The sequence below is a fragment of the Temnothorax longispinosus genome, chromosome 12 (genome assembly GCF_030848805.1).
Source record: "Temnothorax longispinosus isolate EJ_2023e chromosome 12, Tlon_JGU_v1, whole genome shotgun sequence".
In the NCBI taxonomy this organism is placed as follows: domain Eukaryota; kingdom Metazoa; phylum Arthropoda; class Insecta; order Hymenoptera; family Formicidae; genus Temnothorax; species Temnothorax longispinosus.
In genome coordinates, this window is record NC_092369.1 from 10,746,860 (window position 1) to 10,765,618 (window position 18,759).

General features: G+C 37.0%; 5 protein-coding genes across 12 annotated transcripts in view; 3 read left to right on the forward strand and 2 right to left on the reverse strand.

The window, feature by feature from the left end:
• The window catches only part of LOC139822680 (ubiquitin carboxyl-terminal hydrolase 48), a 52,047-nt gene extending 47,140 nt beyond the window's left edge, over positions 1-4,907 (reverse strand). For 5 of the 7 annotated variants that reach the window (XR_011734576.1, XM_071794624.1, XM_071794627.1 and 2 more), the window contains exons 1-11: positions 4,766-4,907; positions 3,921-4,056; positions 3,595-3,798; positions 3,194-3,520; positions 2,777-3,013; positions 2,445-2,695; positions 1,783-2,333; positions 1,597-1,698; positions 1,108-1,511; positions 651-1,005; positions 371-555 (exon numbers count right to left, since the gene is read on the reverse strand). Coding sequence is in view for 6 of the 7 variants with exons in the window: in XM_071794624.1 (XP_071650725.1) it covers positions 371-555; positions 651-1,005; positions 1,108-1,511; positions 1,597-1,698; positions 1,783-2,333; positions 2,445-2,695; positions 2,777-3,013; positions 3,194-3,520; positions 3,595-3,798; positions 3,921-4,054 (2,750 nt within the window). In the remaining variant the exon portion in view is untranslated. Of the gene's footprint in view, positions 1-370; positions 556-650; positions 1,006-1,107; positions 1,512-1,596; positions 1,699-1,782; positions 2,334-2,444; positions 2,696-2,776; positions 3,014-3,116; positions 3,521-3,594; positions 3,799-3,920; positions 4,057-4,381; positions 4,541-4,765 lie in introns of those variants that run through there. The other 2 variants (XM_071794625.1, XM_071794630.1) reach the window with 2 other exon arrangements.
• A 300-nt stretch (positions 4,908-5,207) lies between these two features.
• On the forward strand, positions 5,208-7,850 carry LOC139822683 (gamma-glutamylcyclotransferase). Its single transcript, XM_071794634.1, has 5 exons — positions 5,208-5,349; positions 5,472-5,596; positions 6,942-7,240; positions 7,340-7,444; positions 7,630-7,850. The coding sequence occupies exons 2-5, from the start codon at positions 5,492-5,494 to the stop codon at positions 7,649-7,651; spliced, it is 531 nt and encodes a 176-aa protein (XP_071650735.1). The 5' UTR covers positions 5,208-5,349; positions 5,472-5,491; the 3' UTR covers positions 7,652-7,850.
• On the reverse strand, positions 7,472-11,305 carry Leurs-m (Leucyl-tRNA synthetase, mitochondrial). Its single transcript, XM_071794631.1, has 8 exons — positions 11,043-11,305; positions 10,502-10,709; positions 10,001-10,394; positions 9,039-9,925; positions 8,595-8,948; positions 8,278-8,518; positions 7,949-8,186; positions 7,472-7,787 (listed from the first exon to the last, which is right to left on the reverse strand). The coding sequence occupies exons 1-8, from the start codon at positions 11,151-11,153 to the stop codon at positions 7,581-7,583; spliced, it is 2,640 nt and encodes an 879-aa protein (XP_071650732.1). The 5' UTR covers positions 11,154-11,305; the 3' UTR covers positions 7,472-7,580.
• A 91-nt stretch (positions 11,306-11,396) lies between these two features.
• Positions 11,397-13,057, forward strand: Rpl13 (ribosomal protein L13). 2 transcript variants are annotated; one of them, XM_071794633.1, is made up of 4 exons: positions 11,397-11,495; positions 11,997-12,155; positions 12,319-12,568; positions 12,722-13,057. In XM_071794633.1, the coding sequence occupies exons 2-4, from the start codon at positions 12,013-12,015 to the stop codon at positions 12,986-12,988; spliced, it is 660 nt and encodes a 219-aa protein (XP_071650734.1). In that variant the 5' UTR covers positions 11,397-11,495; positions 11,997-12,012; the 3' UTR covers positions 12,989-13,057. The 2 variants fall into 2 exon arrangements, with proteins under 2 accessions (XP_071650734.1, XP_071650733.1); XM_071794632.1 differs by having other exon boundaries at positions 11,458-11,530.
• A 423-nt stretch (positions 13,058-13,480) lies between these two features.
• Rassf8 (uncharacterized) lies at positions 13,481-18,433 on the forward strand. Its single transcript, XM_071794550.1, has 10 exons — positions 13,481-13,870; positions 14,260-14,370; positions 14,538-14,843; positions 15,058-15,181; positions 15,347-15,582; positions 15,659-15,820; positions 15,964-16,080; positions 16,166-16,305; positions 16,436-16,743; positions 16,832-18,433. The coding sequence occupies exons 1-10, from the start codon at positions 13,796-13,798 to the stop codon at positions 16,930-16,932; spliced, it is 1,680 nt and encodes a 559-aa protein (XP_071650651.1). The 5' UTR covers positions 13,481-13,795; the 3' UTR covers positions 16,933-18,433.
• The last annotated feature ends 326 nt before the right edge of the window (positions 18,434-18,759 follow it).

An 18,759-nucleotide genomic window follows, 5' to 3' on the forward strand; every position in this document is an offset into this window, starting at 1 on the left:
CGCACGCAATTTTCAAGACAACTAGCGTCATCGCTACGTACGAACGTATAAAAAACACTCGTAGTTAGTTACCAACAGCCAAGATTACAATGTAACGTCTGCAAATGTAAGATATCGACAGCATATTGTAACCATAAAATGGTAACTTATCTCGGGAGATTTACTTTGTATTAATTTCTTTTTTCGAAAATAAAATTGTCAAAATCCGGAATTATATATTAAAATTAATTCATAAACGTGAAACTTAATTTTTACAAAATAATATATTGTCTAAATGGAGAGATTATTACGATGCACATTCATTCAAATATGCAATTATGACGCTTTTCGTCGATGCCACCGATTTGACATGAATAAAATTTAAGCTCACCGAATGAAGGAACGCCAGCCGTCCAGGAAGCTCTTCTCAACGATGTAGAAGGATTTCTCGGGATCGTCGCACTTGGAGATTTCATTCCTATTCCTCCCGTAGTACAAGTCGGTGAGCTCGTCTTTCTGCTGCTTCGCCTTTATCTTGTCGTCTTTCTTCGCTCTTTGGGCATTTTCCATCCTCTCCTGAGAATCAACAATACACAGATGTAATTGAAAGATACTAAAAAAAATATTTCAATAACTTATTCGCACATATGAGAAAGAGAGATTTAATCTACCTCGCAAATTGAACAGGATGGCGACCCAAGGGGATATTCCTTCGAGTCTGGAAAATATTTTTTGAGAATCGTCCATGCCTCTTGAGGTATCACTTTTCTACTGGAGTCTGCCGTTTTGAGAGACTTGTGTTCGCACAGCAAGTCTTCATTGAAGTTTATGATAGCCTCATTCTCCTTGTTCTCCTCGACTTCCTTCGGGCAATCGCTGCCGTCTTTGTCCGTACACTTGCTCTCCTCCTGCAGAGTATCCTGACAATCGTCTACCTTTTGTTCTACATCCTCTTGGAACGTTTCCATAGCTAATCTTCGCCACGATCGCAGTGAATCGGTACCGATTATATAGCTCGTCTCGGGACTAAAACGTCAGAAATATCGTCACACGGTTATTATCATTGATGCTATTACTTCACGTTTTTTTTTTGTATTATAGCAAACGTAAAAATTACGAGAAGCTTACGATTCTTTAAACGTGCGAATTAACTCCCCGACTTCTTTGTGATCTCGTTCGAGCGCTAGCTTGAAACGCAGTAATTTGCAGCGTCGTTTCACGCAAACTTCGCACAAAAATGTCTGATCTAATCGTGGACCTCCTTGATATTTGTCGTAAAGCATTTGGGCTGCTGCTTCCGGCACGCATTTCATACGGCTAACTTTCAGTGGATCGAGTCGATAGTGCGAGCACATTAAATTGGAATTGTCGATCGGACGAACGTCGACTGCAGAGGAATGTCCGTTCAACCATTTCGACAGCCAATCGGTTGGTATCCAATAATAATTATCCCAAGATACTGTTGACTGAATTATATTATATACATCTATTATGAGCTGCCGTTTGGAATTCTGATCCTCAATTTCTTTTTGCTGAAAAAGGAGGAAGTAATGTAGCATAAAAAATATATAATAATTCTAGAATTGTTTCTACGTAATACAATTGATATTTGCTTACTTTTTCTTGTTGTGCGGCTAACAAGCTCAATTCATGTTTAACATTCTCTTGTCTGACAAGTTCACGCATCGTGCTACTTACTTGCCAATTCTCAAATTCCATCTGTAGATAGAAAAATACGTTTAATCAAATGTTAAACAAAATCTAGGGAATATCTAAAAAGAATTTATATCTAAAAAAACTTACCTCTTCATAAAAATCACGTTCTCCGCAACTCATAGCTCTGTGCGCATCGCCATTCAGTCGTTTGTAATCAAGTTTAACGACTTTCACCACTGGCTGTTTCAAACAGTGAACTTTATTCTGTAATTGTTCCAAGGTAGAATCGTGTGTGTCTTTACATCCATTTGTGCTAGCGACAGTCTTTTCAGTTTCACTCTTATCCGTGGTAGGTATATCAGTCTTTTTGGATATCGCATCTTCATCTGTTTCTATTACATTCTCCGAATCCGATTTTGGTATCGTTTCAGGATTTTCTTCTTGAATTGATGGTGCGTCTTCAATATCAGGTTTCTGTTTCGTTTCGTCCGAAGTTTCATCCGATTTTTCTTTAACTATAAGCTTCTCGGAAGAAACGGTATCACTGGGAACATTCACCTCTGTATCAAGTTTCTTCAATTTCACTTTCTTCGTGCCATTTGTTCGCCAATCTGCAGTTAACTTTTTATAAACCAACATATAAGCCGTGTTGGATGACAGGAATCCTTTTGGAACACGTCCACGTTTCATTGATTTATCTATATACAAAAATAAAGAAAAAAACTGACTTTCTGTCTTCTCGCATGTGAGAAGCCACACATTTCCTCATTTTTTTTCTATTAAATACAGAGTGATGAAAAATTAATTACCATTTACACCATCCTCGATTCGTTTATTCTGCATTTTTTCAACTTTATCGTCGCTAAATTGATACCACTCCCCGCTTGAATTACATATATTCGCGATATAATGCCCAGAATGTGCAGATGGACCTTTGTGGCTCAATACAGCGACCAGACTGTACAGATGAGTTTGAGGCTGACACCCAACATATTCCGACATATCGAGGTCTTCGGGAAACTGAATATACGAATTCAATTTTTTCTTCTGCCCGGAATCTCTGTTGTAAATAACTGCGCCATTATTTCGGACAGATCAAACTTGCAGTTTATCGTAAAATTCATAAAAGCCCAAGACTCACCTGTGGAATACAAAGCGCATTAACTGAATATTCAAAGTCTCCGGGAGGGACTCCAGTCGTATGAATCGCCTGGCGTCCTTCTTATCGTTACAAGTAACACAGTGGTATTGGTTCGCCCCCGTCAGCTGTTCCTCCGACAAATAATTGTCGATCGCCTCTTTCAGAGTCGCCGCCAGCTGCAGATCCAACTCGTAGAATGTGGTGGACGTTGGATACTCGGTGCTGCACGTGGAGCAACTGCGTCACAAACACAAAATTCTAATTATCCACTAAAAAGTCATCTCTCTCTCCGTCGGATCAGTTGGTCGCGCCAGTCATCGTAGCGAGCAACGTGTCCTACCATGTTATCATCTGTCAAGATCATCAGCACCATCATCGCTTAGGAAAATTCTCATTGTTCCACTTCAGAAAACCCACCGATTGATATAGCTGTATTTTCCCTGAGTCAGCTTCTGCAGCATCGGCTTCAGCTCTGAGTTTTGCTGTAGCTTTCCTTCGATATGGCACAATAGCAGCTTGGAGAATTCCTGTGCGTCTTGTTGCGTTCTGGTATCCAGGGATAACGCGATAGCGAGATTGATCGGGTCGAGGAGGCTCCGATTGCCGAAGTGCATCATTGCGAAAATGTACTGCAATTGGCCGACCGCGGTTACCGGATGGTAGGGTATTCCCGCTTTCTTAGACTGGTACAACGCCTCCTTCTCCTCCGGATCTTCCGTAATATCCCATTTGTATATTATTCTCCTGTTGGCATTACATTTATCAAGATAACACGCGACGCGTGTACGCGAAAGATTCGAGTTTTAATCAATACATACCTCATGTCTTCGTTGTGAAACCACATTTGGATTAAGCTATTGACGTAGCAAGTAGCACCTAGATTCTTTAAGCCAACATACTGTGTCGGATCGCGTAACTCGGACAAGGAACTTTCTAACGTCACCACCTCGGCCGGCTGGGACTTCATAAACTTTTCTTCTCCTAAACCTGTCAGACATTGGGGATTATAGGTGCAATTACGTCTGAAACAGCAAGATGACGCGTCTTAATTAAAAAATATATATTTACGGTATAAACGTTACAGTATTATAATACATTCACACAAATTCTCTTTCGTCCCGTGGAATATAAATTTCCAACCTACTTGCAGTTCTTGCAGCTCTTTAATCCAATCCTATATGCAGATTCTAAATGTGTTTTCTCAATCTCGTCTGGACCGACGGATTCTACCCATGCCCACGCTAACTTATCCAGGTCCCCCTTCTTCGTCGGCGGCATATCTGTGACATAAAACGTTGTTCAACAAAAAAGCTAATCATACAGTCGTACGATCTGTGTGTGCGCAGTACAATGACAACATGACGATCAATGTACATCAAGAAAATCAAAAAATAATAATTCATCCTTTCGTCAGCAATGAATTCAACAAACGCGTTAAAACAAATTACTTTTATACAAAATTGTACAATTTCACACAAGGTGGATATATTCAAGTTCTAAAAATCTAGTCTAGTTCTAATAATCTCGACTGACGAAACCCACGACTGAATAAATTAAATAAATCAAGTTATTATTTATATTCTCAAATTATCATGGTTTTATCACGTTATCGCGCAGTCCGCTTCCCTCAGGAACGTTCGTTCTAACGGTCGAAAAAGAATTGAAGATCGGGGGGGAACACACGTGCTCGTCCCTTAGGAACTCCGTGTTTTTTTCGCGCCATAATAATAAAAAAAAAAAAGAAAGAACTTGTCATTCGGGGGAGGCAGTGTAAAGGGACAAAGAGACTTGTCAAAAAGGGGGGGGAGGGCGATCGACGGCTCCGGGGAACGCGGGCGTTATCGGAGCGCCCCGAGGGAAGACCAGACGCGGGGGGGCACACGCGATAAACCGGGGGTACGGCGACGCGGCGTCCGCGTAAACGTGCCTCTGCTGGCGTGTGTGGCATCGAGGGGGGAGCGGGGGCGGGGGAGGGGGGGGCTGCCTTACCTCCGCACGATTTACGACTCTAGGTTATGGAGAAACACCGCCGCGCTACTCCCGCGGCATTGTCCCGCGAAACGTCCCGTGTGCCGCGCGGCGGGGCCCCGTCCCGTCGCCGTCGAGTATCTCGAGAGTGCCTCTCCGCGAAGTGCGCCGAGTGCAGCCGCGCGGGTGTCAGCGATGATCGCCACGGTGGTGCGCGATTGGGAAGAGAGAGAGAGTCAGAGAGAGTCAGAGAGAGGAAAAAAGAGAAACGACCGAACGCTCCAGTCGTCGGATGCGGTCGTACGGTCGGTCGGTCGGTCGGCTCGGAGCGCGCGTCAAATCAATCGGCCGGGATTTACCGACGCGGCCGGGGTATCCTTCGAACGGGAATAACCGCGGAGTTGTCAAACACCGGAGTTGGATAGATAATAGTCGGTGCCACCGGCGGAGAGACTGCAGAGAGTGCAGAGACCGAAACGGCGCGGCGCTCGCGGGAAGCGGGGAGCGCGCCTCGCGCTCGGAACGCTCCCTCCTCCCCGCGGGATTATTGTTAACAACCTGTCAGTTTACATACGAGATACCCTTATCTTTCGTAGATACACACGGTATGTATATATAATATGCTCGCGAGTCACGCGTCTCGTTTTAAACAACCGCAGTAGTGCCGGTTGAAGTAACGAAACGCTTTGTTGTTCATGTATTTAAACTCTGCTATTTTTGGGAAAAGTTTGCAGGACGATTTGAAAAATGTCCAACACGTTTCTGTATTTCGCTTACGGGAGCAATCTGTTCTCCAAGAGGATACGTCTATCTAATCCGACTGCAGTAATGAAAAACATCGGTTACATAAAGGTAATTGGGAAGAGAAAATAAATATATACGTGATTTTTTTAGTTATCAAAGTTTGTATGTCGATTGATAAAATACTGGTTGATTCGATGTGGATTATTGCAAACTTTGTGTATGTATGTACATATGGATATGTATATGTCAGTCACATATCTGTACTTTAAAGGTAAAGAATCGTACCTCCAGTCCCTCCAGTTTTTGTCAAAGGAGTTAATTCTTTTTTTAATATATCAGGAGTTAAATTGTATAATGGTAAAGGATCTTATATGTCTATTGTTACTAGTAATATATAATTGTTTAGAAAAAGTCTTATAAAAAATTTTCATAAAAATAATAAGCTTTAAAATTTGGAGTTAATTCTTTTTTTAATATACCAGGAGTTAAATTGTATAATAGTAAAGGATCTTATGTCTATTGTTACTAGTAATATATAATTGTTTAGAAAAAGTCTTATAAAAAATTTTCATAGAAATAATAAGCTTTAAAATTTGGAGTTAATTCTTTTTTTAATATACCAGGAGTTAAATTGTATAATAGTAAAGGATCTTATGTCTATTGTTACTAGTACCTAAGATATAATTGTTTAGAAAAAGTCTTATAAAAAATTTTCATAGAAATAATAAGCTTTAAATTTTGCAGTTTTCTTTAAATTTCTATAATAATAATAAAGATATGAGTCTTTACCTCTGATAAGATATAGATATATGGAGAAGTATTTTTTAAATAATATAATTTTACTCAATAGTATAATTATAATGCTGATATGCTTTAAAAATGGTAATAGGACGAGACAAACACATATATTGCATGCATAATACTAAACCTTGAAGATAAAGTAAGAATACAAAGAACAAAGATAAGATTATGCCTCATTTTCAAAGTTCTATACGTAGGAAGATTTTTGAATATACATTCATCAAATATAAGAATCTTAAAACTATACATACCTATATACAGATATTTAACAGTAATGCAAAATGTATTTTTGGATTTGCAAATGTAAACTAGAAAATCCTAAATGTAATATTAATTATTTGTACAGTTATTATATTTATTTACAGGGTGGATGCGAAATTATAGTACAAATGAGAACGAGATAATTTCTCTATTTTTTTTCGATTAACGAATTTTGCTATAAACTGCAGTTTCTGTTTGTAGACATCGGCAATGATTTGTTTCCTATCAGTTGTATTTACCTTGCTTAGCTCTCAGAAAAGAATTATTTTACAATTTTGACTTACTTTGGCACGATAAATTACCTTGTTCTCGTTTGTACTACGATTTTGCCCGCACCCTGTATAACATATATATATTTTTTATATTTGTACATTATATATTTTTATTATAGAATTTTAGATTGGATTTTCATCGATATTCTAAACGATGGCAAGGAGCATCCGCAACAATTGTGGAAACAGAAAATTCAGTCGTGTGGGGTGTAGTCTGGGAATTGAATAAATGCAATTTAGCTACGCTAGACAAACAAGAAGGTGTTCAAGATGATATATATCATCCGATGACAGTGAACGTTGAAACTCCTGATGGCACAACTTTAACCTGTAGAGTGTACCAGCAGTGTAATAATCCAAAGGAATATATAAAGCCAGAAAATTATCCAATGGATAGGAGGCCCTCGCCATTATATCTGTACGTAATATAAAGGAAATAACAATAATTTGAACATGATTATAATTAGTTGTATCTTCAACTTTTATCTAAAAAATTTGTCTTGATTATTTTGTGCAGAAATATGATATTAAAAGGAGCCGAAGAAAATAATCTTCCCACCGACTACATGAAATTCTTGAAAACTATCCCACATAATGGATACAAAGGAGAATATGACGTTAGGTAAGTAACAAATTGAACCATCATAGATTCTTAGAACATAAAACTTTCTTTGTATAATAAATAGTTCTGTATAAGTATAATATAATTTCTATTAATATCTTATGTATACAAAATGCCATGTGTGCTTATCTGTTATCTAATCTTCTTTCTGTTTTTCCATGGTTATGTACAACGATGCATCACAGCCTTTCCCTGATTGAAAGTTGACCGTTACAACATTTTTATTGTACGCATACTTTTGATAATACGGATCGAGAATCACGTATTCCAACGCTGTATCTGCCGTCATTTCTTCCAACTTACCTCGTGGAATCTTCATTTTAAGAAATTCTCTTTTGTTTACCTAGATATGTATGGTGTAAACATAACAAATTAAAAATTAAAAAATAAAAACAGCAATATAAAAGTATTAAAAACCCCACATATAAAATTTTACAGTTGTATTTTTCATATTTTTATATTTTAATGATATTGGAATATATGTCATTGGATATATATACTTACATAAACGTTCATTACGAGATTGTAACCCGTGTCAATATCTGGCCATTTCTGTCCGAACAGATCTTTGTTGAAGTCAACTTCTGTATTATCTATAAGATGATGCTTCGCAGAACGAAAAATAGCCCATAATTCGGAAGCAAAATGTGGAGCGAATGGAGCGAGCATTATAATTTGAACAGCTAACGCTCGTTCGAATTCGCGACTTTTTCCCAGACACTCTATGCTAACTTTTCGTAAGCTATAATTACAGATTCAGATTTATATATTCAATGTATATTCGAATATTATAATTTATAATCAGAGTTACTAAACGTAATATAATTATTTACCTATTTGTAAGACCTTGCATTCGAGATATTGCTACACTAAGTTGCTGCGATTCTACTATATTAAATGTCACGTTTTTAAGAAAATAATTTCGGCTGTCAAACATGTACGCATCGTCTTTGACGTATTTAGGATCGGTAGGTTTGCTTTCGAGTTCCTTTGGAGATATTTTGTCGCGTTCAGCTTTAAATCGTTTAACAAGGGTCCAAAGACGGTTCTGCCAATTGTTTATACCGGTAATAGCTGCAATGTTATGTGAATAAGTATGTTATCTTTCAATAATATCACCACTTAAACAGTTGACTTTTAAGAAACTTACTGTTTTCTGACCAATTTCTAGTGGACGTTGGTGCAACATCGGCCAGTATTAATAATCTTGTCGTATCTATTCCATATTTATCCAGCAAATTAAGAGGATCAACTCCATTATGCTTCGATTTTGACATTTTTTCCCAGCGCATAGAGACAAGTTCTCCAGACTTCGTCTCGTATTGATCCCCTTTCACATTTACCTCATTTTCTGGCACGTATTTGCCAGTACTTAAAACTTGATACGTTTTACCCATTACTACCCCTTGCACAAGAAGCTGTCTAAATGGTTCTCTGCATGGTAAAAGACCTTCCGAGTGCAGGAAATGACTCATAAACCGGGCGAAGTATAAATGAAGCACGGCTAAAAAAGATGCATAATTTATAAAGAATATTTTAATTCGAGATATAAATGTCGAAATACAGTAATTAAGAAAATGTTGCTATTATATACCATGTTCTTTTCCACCTATGTAGAGATCCACGGGAAAAGTTTCCTTAACTTTTTCTACTGAGAACATCTCTTTTGTATTTTTAGGATCAATAAATCTTAAAAAGTACCAGCTGCTATCTACAAATGTGTCCATCGTGTCGGCTTCCCTAGTCGCCTTTCCGCCGCACTTGGGACATTTCGTCTGCAACCAATCCTTCATATCATGGATCGACAATCTTTTATTCGAGCCCGAGTGCGGCATTTTTGGCAATGTCACGGGAAGTTGATCGCGAGGTACAGGTTGCGCGCCACAATTTGTACAATGAATAACAGGTATGGGTGTACCCCAATACCTCTGCCTGGAGATTAACCAATCCTGCAGTCTCGAGCTCACTGGATATCCGCCTATTCCCCATTCTCTAGCTTTTTGGAATACTTCAGATATCTTTTGCTGTTGCTGTTCGTAGCTACGTATCGAATGCCGGGAAAATGGTATTCCAACCAACTCCGAGAATTTCATATCGTCCATCGATGCAGAAGGTATACCCAAACGAGTGTCTCTCCACGGTGGGTAAACGACTTTGTCAGTGATAAAAATCGGCAATTCTTCGCCGGAAAATGGATTTATTATTTTTGCGTTTAAACCTTTTATTCCGACGTCTATTTCATACGTGTGTTCTTTACGATGTAAAATACTTTGAGGTGAAATAGCGACATACTTTGCGTACTCCACAAATTCTGGCATATCGATCCATATGTTTAATGTCCCTGGGAACTCTGGAATTTTCGATACTAATTTAAAATCAATATTAATGCCATTGCAATCACCACCTATCCAGTGTTTTTGCATTTTTATAATATCTTTCCATTCCTTCAAAGTTGGATCGTCTAAACCTTCCAACAATGATCTATGACATAATTAATTTATTAATTAAAAATATTAATTCTTCAGAACTTCATATATGTGAAACTTTCGAACTTACTTTGCAAAAGCGGTCGTTCTAATAAACCACTGCTTCAACAATTTTTTTTCCACGACCGCACCGGACCTCCAAGATCGTTGATTTGCGTCTATCTGTTCCTCCGCTAGGACAGTCCGATCGACAGGATCCCAGTTAACGTAGGCTTCCTTTTGATATGCCAAACCTTTATCGTACAACTTGAGAAACAGTTCTTGGGTCCACTTGTAATAATCCGCGTCGCAGGTTGCGAATTCTCTATCCCAATCAAAAGAATAATTTAGCATCTTTAATTGGTTGCGCATTGTCTCTATATTTTCATTTGTCCATACGGCAGGATCGATTTCTCTCTCAATAGCAGCATTTTCCGCTGGCAATCCAAAGGCGTCCCAACCCATCGGGTGAATTACATTCTTACCTAAATTTATTATAAGATTCATTATGTCTCATGGTAATCTCGTGCCAGATTTAATAAATAGATAAATAAATAAAATCATAGATATTGTAACTTGTTATGAGGCCTACCTTTCAGTCTATAAAATCGAGCTACAGTGTCGCTTATTGTATAAACTCGCACATGACCCATGTGCAAGGCACCCGATGGATAAGGAAACATTGAAAGAATATAAAATTTATCCTTGGCGTTATTAACACTGGGTTTGTGAAGATTAACTTTATCACTCCAGCATTTCTCTATCGCCTTTTTCATCTCTGACGAACATATTGATGAAGTCTGAAAAAGACAATATTTCAATAAATAACGTGACACGTTCAAAGCGAGATACAACAGTTTGAAACTTCACTAATAAAGGCTGCATTCCGATATTCACTGTCAGTACCTACTGCAAATCTATATTTTGCGTCACGTATACTATAGATTTTCAGTACTGAAAGTTGCTGACAATGAATATCAGAATGCAGCCAAAGTTTACTATAAGGTGACTACAAAATAACGTTAAAAACTTTTACTATATTCGCAAATATATGAATAAAATAAAACCAATCTAGGCATATTTAACGTTTAAATGACCTGCAGAAAATCAGTGAAATAAACAAACAAAAATACCGGCGACGTATCAGCAGTTGACAGTGAAAACGACTGGTGAAAGAAGTGATTTAATAATCTTCGTATCTTCCATCGCGACATCACTCTGACGGAACAAGGTAAGCCTTGCATTATCGTGAAAATCAGATTCTTCCCGTGTAAACAAAAAGTGAGAAGTGAGACGTGAGACACGCGCTTGTACCGCGTCCAGGCGCGCACATAACCTCTGCGCCACGTGCGCTGCCATTTTTCTGTACGACTGCAGATAAATTACTGTTTGTGGATTAAGGAACGATTGTTCATTTTGCCGTTTCAAAACGTTAAATATCTTCGGATATTAACGTTGCAATTATTATTCCTGAAAAACACGGCGGAAGATTTCATTTCTGCGCAATAAAGATATTTCTGCTCCGAAAAGCGCCACTTCCGCCGGTCTCGCGCTCCTTTTCCGGTTCGTCTCGCGTCCGTGAGTTGGTGAGTGAGTGGCGTAGGATTTTAATCTGCGCGAGGTATCAGCATCGTATATTATATGTAATATGTAACAACGGGAACGCGTAATTTTTTGTATTTCCAATTGCTTTCGCCACATATATGTAATCCTTGTAACGAAATCGTTAATTTCCATTTGTGTTCAGTTTACACCGCGAAAGAGAGGTTAGGATCCGAGTCCAATGCTGTTAGTGAACTTTTGTTTCCTTTGGTGACACTCCGTTAGTTTTTTCTTCAATCTCAACAATTTAATGCTTTCAGTATCCATAATTTTGCGACAAATATGGATTGTTTATACACAGTGTCTACTTAACACTGCTTGTGTGAACTGTTACAGATGCTAACCTCTCGTTTTTGAAATTGGAGTTGCAATGAAATTAGACGAATTCAGAATTAAATTAGTCATCACACGATTACTTACGAAAATATTTAATATTCAGTTGCGCGTGGTGTTGTTCAATTGTCAAATTTTTGATTCTGTTGCAGATATTAGGCTTCAACCATGGGTAAGGGGAATAATATGATTCCAAATGGCCATTTCCATAAGGATTGGCAGCGTTACGTCAAGACCTGGTTTAACCAACCAGCGAGGAAGATCCGTCGCAAGCAAAAACGTGCCAAGAAGGCACGAGCTCTCGCCCCTAGGTACATACATCCACGAAACGTTTGCATCATATCGATAATTGATATTTCCAGATCCAACCTTAGTTTATCGAATGTATATTTTAATGCTTTCATAAGCGCGCGATGAAATTTACCTTTTATTTGCATCTTGCTTCGATAAATATCGTTGATTATCTTCTTTTAGGCCTGTAAACCTTTTGAGACCCATCGTGCATTGCCCGACATTCCGCTATCATACCAAGGTTCGTGCTGGCAAAGGTTTCACGCTCGCCGAACTGAAAGCTAGCGGCCTGAACAGGAGATTCGCTAAGACGATCGGAATTGCGATCGATCCACGTCGTCGCAACAAGTCCATCGAGTCTCTGCAAACAAATGCTCAGCGCTTAAAGGAGTACAAGGCTAAACTGATCCTGTTCCCCGTAAATGAGAAGAAGGTACGAAATTCAAATTGCCTTATTGATTTACAGAACGTTTCCGTTTTTTGTGTTACATTATTTTGAGATTTGGAAATATTTTATTATGAAAAAAAAAATTACACTTTTATGTTACGTATTCGTTTTATTTTACTTTATTTTCTTAAATTTTAGCCGAAGAAGGGCGATGCAACCGAAGAGGAGCGAAAACTTGCGGTTCAGATCAAGGGAGAGCCCATGCCAATCCGACATCAAGCACCCGCCAAGGCGAAGGCACGTCCCATCACCGAAGAGGAGACCAAATTCTCGGCATACGTGACCCTTCGCAAGGCACGAGCTGACGCGCGATTAGTCGGTATCCGTGCGAAGCGCGTTAAGGATGCGTCCGAGAATCCCGACGAGGTGACTAAAGTCGCAAAGGATAAGAAAACGAAGAAGTAGTTCTTTATAATGACATCTTTTTTTCCTTATGTATATACGAAAATAAAATTTTCCTTTGATGGAAAATAATTTTCTCCTTTTTCTGGAATACCTTGCAATCATTTTTTTTTTTAATTTATATCAACAGAAACGGATGACAGAATGTTTTATCAAAATTTGTTCGGTGTTTACAGCAAGTACGAATTACGTTAACAATTACTAATTGTATCAAGCGTGTGTTTCTCCATAATTTTTGAATGTTTTTCTATGTAAAGGTAAAAGTCAGAAAGGGAAGATTCCTGCATTGCCGAGTCCACATTGCACATTATTATAATTATGCAATTTATATATGTCGTGAACAACAGTTATAAAATTATTTTTAATATTTGATTTAAAAAAAAACATATATATTTTTTTAAGAGAAAAAGAAAAGAGATTGTACACGACTTTGTCAATCATTTATCCGTCGTGCACATGTGCTTGTTTAATGCAAATCGCCGTCTGCGTGTTGTGTCGCCATTGTAGCGCATCTGTCACCTCCGGTAATTATACATCGGAAGTTAGAGAGAAATTAAAACGCCCGTGTCGGCGAACGTTAGATTCGTCGCGGCCGTTCGAGCCGCGAACGGCAGCCGAACGATCGTGTCGCGGGAGTAAACCGAGATTGGCTTTGTCCGGAGTGAAGACGTTCGTCGAGACGTACGCGGTTGGCCGCGAGGTTATGACGGCGGCCCCGTACGGGAGATGAGGTACGACCGATGTTTCTTGACGCGAGCTGATTGCGTCGGCGATGTGAGGAATTAAGCTCGGGGACTCGGTATCGCTAATATGATGGAGCTGAAGGTCTGGGTGGAGGGAATTCAACGCATTGTATGCGGCGTTACCGAGACCACCACCTGTCAAGTATGTATCGTCAGGAAGTTGACATCATTCTATTATGTATACTTCGTACATGTGTGTGTACATGTACAATACATGCACACAGCTGTTATTTTGTAACGGCTAAAATGAAATTAATTACACCCTATTGTAGAGAAAGCCTGTCACTTTTTATTAGTACATAATGCTATAGGAATAGCGTGCATGAATTTACAAAAATAAATATCTAAAAATTTAATATATCTAAATTATAAATATCTAAAATATCTAAAAGTTTGTTGCACAGTTCAGTGATTGTATTTCGCAACAGCGTCGAGAGAATCATGTTTCCAATACTTTATATCTTATAAACGCTTGTGCCTGTTTTTAAAAGCCAACTCAAGAGCCAACTGCTGATGACAGTTTGTTTGTAGGATGTGGTGTACGCGCTTGCTCACGCCACAGCTCAGACAGGTAGATTCACTTTGGTGGAGCGCTGGCGAACCAACGAGCGTCTGCTGGCTCCTTACGAGAATCCTCTCAAGGTCAGGCATATCCTCTAATACAATCTACTCTCAGATATCACGAGTTTGTAATTTATTTCGTGGTATTAATTAATTTTGAAACTTCAATAAACCAAAATGCTTATATCAGTGTAATCGCACGTATGAGAAGTGACAAAAATTGACGACGTACGATTTATGCGGATTAGATTTTGATGAAATGGGGCGAATACTCTTCGGAAGTTCAACTGATTCTGAGACGCTCCACGCCGGAAAATAGCAAAACAAACGCCTTATCGTCACGAACTTATGCAACGCGCCCAAATGGACTACCAATATCATTGCCAGAGCATGGAACGGGCACTGCTGGCATGCAGGACGATAGCAAAAATGTGACAACCACGCAAAGTTCAGATTTTGATGATACGCCAGGAGGATTGGAAAGGAATAGAGACACTAGAAAATCTCTCACATTTAGCGGGTTTCACGGAGGTATCACAGAAGGTAGCACAGAGGTAAGTTTACATTCTTAATTAAAAAAAAAAAAGAAAAGAAAGAAAAAGACATATTACACGCATTAGCGTACAGATAATTGTTATTAATGATAAACATTTTAATACGAATTATTTTGGATAAATGCTTATAAGTTTACTCATGTCTCTGTCTACATTGTGAGTTTTCCATAATTAATTTTTACATCTACGCATATAAAAAAAAATGTCATTTTAGATTCAAATGGAAAATAATGTAGCTGTAGTTCAGCCCACGCCGCAGTTGAAGAATAAAGATTTAAATGTTCGAAAAAATGTACAAAAACCAGCACAGTCACCTACGCGAGGAACCAATACCGAAAGTGAGTCGGTCTATTCAATTCATTGGTTATATTAAATATTATCTATATTATTTATATTATATCACTCTGACATAATCGTATTTTAAACTAACTCTCTCTCTCTCATATGCTGCAACGATTCTGATGTTACTTGTTTCGTTATTAATTCGTCGCTTTTTCCCTCAGTCGCGACACACCTGTCGCAAAAGAAAGTGCGCGAGGTCCCACCTTACAGAGAGCCTCCAGGCCCAGCTTCGCCACCTGGCTTACGCACCTTGCCACCTTACCGGGATCCACCGCCGCCGAATTTAAACAGTCCTGGAAGATCGCAGTTTGTGCACGGCAGTGGAAGTCCTCATGTGCACAAGGACGATCAACCATCTTCTAGTAATTCCATGAAGCTGAAAAGAAATCTCATCCAGGTTTTGTTGCTATATCTACACTTGATGTAATGACTTACGATTATTTGTGTGCACATTTACAATATATCCTTTATAGGAGTTTCAAGATACAAAAGTGCCTACGCAATCTGTTAATCCGCTTTCTGTCACGGCACAAAATATGGCAACTGTTGCTTATACTCAACGATACGTTGAACTTATAAGACTAGTCAATAAGCAACGGGACACTATTAACGCTCAACAAGCTGATCTAACAAAAGTAATACATGTTCTTTGACAATTTAATTAATATAATTTAAAAAATACCTATTTTTTCTAACTAATTATTTACCTGCTTAAGATTATATTTGATTAATTTATCTACAAAAATATGTAGTAAACTATAGTAATTACTTATTTTAGTTTGATGCAGAAATATTATACTGGGAAACAAAAAATAGGGAACAAATGCATCAAATGGATTATATTTCTCAAGAAATGAATCGCATTGAGTCTACTGGTCGTATCATTGAGGAACAGGTAACGTTTATTTATTTTTTTCTTGTCTGCTTACCATATATTACGATGTTAATGTCAATTATAATTATTAATTATTGTTAATCAGCTCAAAGAATTGGCGCATGTGGAAGAAGAAAGCGAGATAGTTAGACAGCAGGAAAAAACACTGAAGTCAGAAATAACATTGCTCAGATCAAAGCTTGCCAATTGTGAAACAGAACTCCTTCAATGTAAAAATAAAATTAGGTAAGTGCGCAAGCAATGTCTTTCATAGAATCGTAAGAATTGTTATCTCTTAAGTACTCTTTAATACAATACATTATAATACAAAAGATTACATTGCGTTAAAATTGAAATATGAAAATTATAATTACAGGTTAGTTATGGAAGAACTTGCAATGGAACAACACAATATAAGCCGCGAATCAGATGAACGGCAAATTATGGAAAGAAAAATAATCAGTGAAGTGGAGCATTTGCAAAATGAGGTGGAACAAGCTAAACGCGCGACTGAATTAGCTTCGCAACATGCCGAATCTTTAAAATTAGAAGTAGTTAATCTGGAATCAGCGATTGTTGAGAAGAAATTACAAGTAGAGAGATTGGTAGCCGACATGAAGGAGGCAAATCTACAAAGTTTAGCTGTTGCATGCTCAGATGAACAAGTCAAATCTTTATTAGAAGGTTTTTATTTTTATATATCACATGTTTGTACTGTCAAGTTTGTTTTGCATATGTAACCGTTTGACAAATAAAATTTCTTAATTATTAGGTGCCCATAAACCTGGCAGTACACGTAAGATGATAGGATCACCAAGGCAATTGGAAACTGCAGTACCCACAAGTAAGAATCCACATGGTGTGTGGGTATAAATAGAGAAACCAACATACCTGATAATATTGTCTTATATGTGAGAAAGCATATCAAAGAATATACGTTAAAATATTTGTATGTTTATATTGTTTAGTAAAGTACATAAAAGTACTTAATTTATCTTCATATCTTTTATGCATTTATCTCTCAGTAATATTAATTAATATTATTATTATATGTGTCATTAATAAGTTCTTATCTTTATGCATCTTAATCTATTATCCCATTTATTCACAAAATATTTGTGAAATTATTAATCAAATTTTTGCAGCAAATTATTACATAAATTATTATATATTAAATATTCTCATATTTTTGAGAATATATAATATATATTTACATTCATTCTTACATGATTATAAAAAAAGAAAACTATGCTTTTAAGTATTATATGTACTTGTTAGAGCAAATATCTTCTTTATGGGCCGATATCACAGTCTCCGATTAACGTGATCCTCCGATTAAACTCACTCTGCATCTCTTTCTAACTGTCCCCCTAGAAAGAGACGAAGAGTGAGTTTAATCGGAGGATCACGTTAATCGGAGACTGTGATATCGGCCCTATGATCAAGTATAGCCTTTCAGATATATAGGTAATTCAGTTTATGTAGGAAGTAATCTAAAAATCAAAATTACTAGTACACCTTGTTAATTTTGTACTTATTATATTTATATTTTACAAACAGTTATTTTGTATTCTTTACACTAAGAAATATTTTGCCATAATAGATTTAATTATAGTTTTGTACTTTTTCTTAAATCAATCACAAACGTTAATAGGAGTTAGTATTAATGATTCACTTAATTACATAATATTTTTAATATTTTCATAAATTATTGATGTATGCCGTGTTAACCGTAAAACTGTAAAGTTGTTTGAGAAATCTGCATTTGAAATTTATTAACCAGAAAAGTCATGTTTGAAATTGCAAAAGGATTTGTTTATCTGAAAAATCTTTCAAACATTCAAGGTTTGTAAATTCGTAACTTTAATATATGACGTGGGACACGATGTATCATTTTATGTTTTAAAAATGTATAATAAAAAGTGTTTTTATACAACTCGATAATCTTGCAATTTTGCGGTTTTGGCATAGCATCAACAACATTTGTCGCAAGTATATAATTTTTTATACATAAATGTCAAATATTTTTATGACATATTGATATTTTTATTAAGGACACATTTATTTTGTATACCTGTAGTTATGCCATTTAGAGAGAATTGAAAAATATATATATCTTATAGTATTGAACAATGTTATAATTAATAATGTTATAATTAATGTTATAATGTTATAATTAATGTCTGCAATACATTTGAACAGCATAACTGTGCAATAATTGATTATATGATCTTTGTCTGAAAAATAACAAAATGTATTTTATGCATTTATACGCAATTTATGCGTTCTATAATAGTATTGTCCTAGAAGAACCAGTTTAATTACTGTGTAATTAAATTTTTCTGGCGAAAATAAATATATGTTGCACAATTTACGAATTGTTGTTAGAATTAATTTCTCCCTTATTTAAGAATTTTTATTTTATATTGCCCTCTGCTTCGAGCTGTTTTCTTTTAGTTCAACTTTACCGATTTTCCTGCTCTGTCAATTTGTTGAGATTCATGAGTTTTGCGATTTAATATTCCGAATTCTCAGAATTGCAATTTTTGGACCTTCGAAATATTTTGAAAATTTTAGGAGTGTTATCTTCTTGCCAATTATATTCTTCATCGACTTTCGGGATTTAAAATCCTGAATTCTTGGCTCGCAATTTGTAGAATTTTAAATACCATTTTCTCGTTAATTTTATTCCTTTGATAT

What these genes read in the sequence shown, in the direction of transcription:
- Rassf8 (XM_071794550.1), top strand. Translation starts at nt 13,796, where the DNA reads ATGATGGAGCTGAAGGTCTGGGTGGAGGGAATTCAACGCATTGTATGC. An exon ending in CCGAGACCACCACCTGTCAA is followed by an intron (nt 13,871 to 14,259) that starts GTATGTATCGTC and finishes GTTTGTTTGTAG; the next exon opens with GATGTGGTGTACGCGCTTGC. An exon ending in TCACAGAAGGTAGCACAGAG is followed by an intron (nt 14,844 to 15,057) that starts GTAAGTTTACAT and finishes ATGTCATTTTAG; the next exon opens with ATTCAAATGGAAAATAATGT.
- Leurs-m (XM_071794631.1), bottom strand. Translation starts at nt 11,153, where the DNA reads ATGCAAGGCTTACCTTGTTCCGTCAGAGTGATGTCGCGATGGAAGATA. An exon ending in CAACTGCTGATACGTCGCCG is followed by an intron (nt 10,710 to 11,042) that starts GTATTTTTGTTT and finishes TGTCTTTTTCAG; the next exon opens with ACTTCATCAATATGTTCGTC. An exon ending in CATAGGTGGAAAAGAACATG is followed by an intron (nt 8,949 to 9,038) that starts GTATATAATAGC and finishes CATCTTTTTTAG; the next exon opens with CCGTGCTTCATTTATACTTC.
- LOC139822683 (XM_071794634.1), top strand. Translation starts at nt 5,492, where the DNA reads ATGTCCAACACGTTTCTGTATTTCGCTTACGGGAGCAATCTGTTCTCC. An exon ending in AAAACATCGGTTACATAAAG is followed by an intron (nt 5,597 to 6,941) that starts GTAATTGGGAAG and finishes TTTTTATTATAG; the next exon opens with AATTTTAGATTGGATTTTCA. An exon ending in AGGCCCTCGCCATTATATCT is followed by an intron (nt 7,241 to 7,339) that starts GTACGTAATATA and finishes TATTTTGTGCAG; the next exon opens with AAATATGATATTAAAAGGAG.
- Rpl13 (XM_071794633.1), top strand. Translation starts at nt 12,013, where the DNA reads ATGGGTAAGGGGAATAATATGATTCCAAATGGCCATTTCCATAAGGAT. An exon ending in GCACGAGCTCTCGCCCCTAG is followed by an intron (nt 12,156 to 12,318) that starts GTACATACATCC and finishes ATCTTCTTTTAG; the next exon opens with GCCTGTAAACCTTTTGAGAC. An exon ending in TCCCCGTAAATGAGAAGAAG is followed by an intron (nt 12,569 to 12,721) that starts GTACGAAATTCA and finishes CTTAAATTTTAG; the next exon opens with CCGAAGAAGGGCGATGCAAC.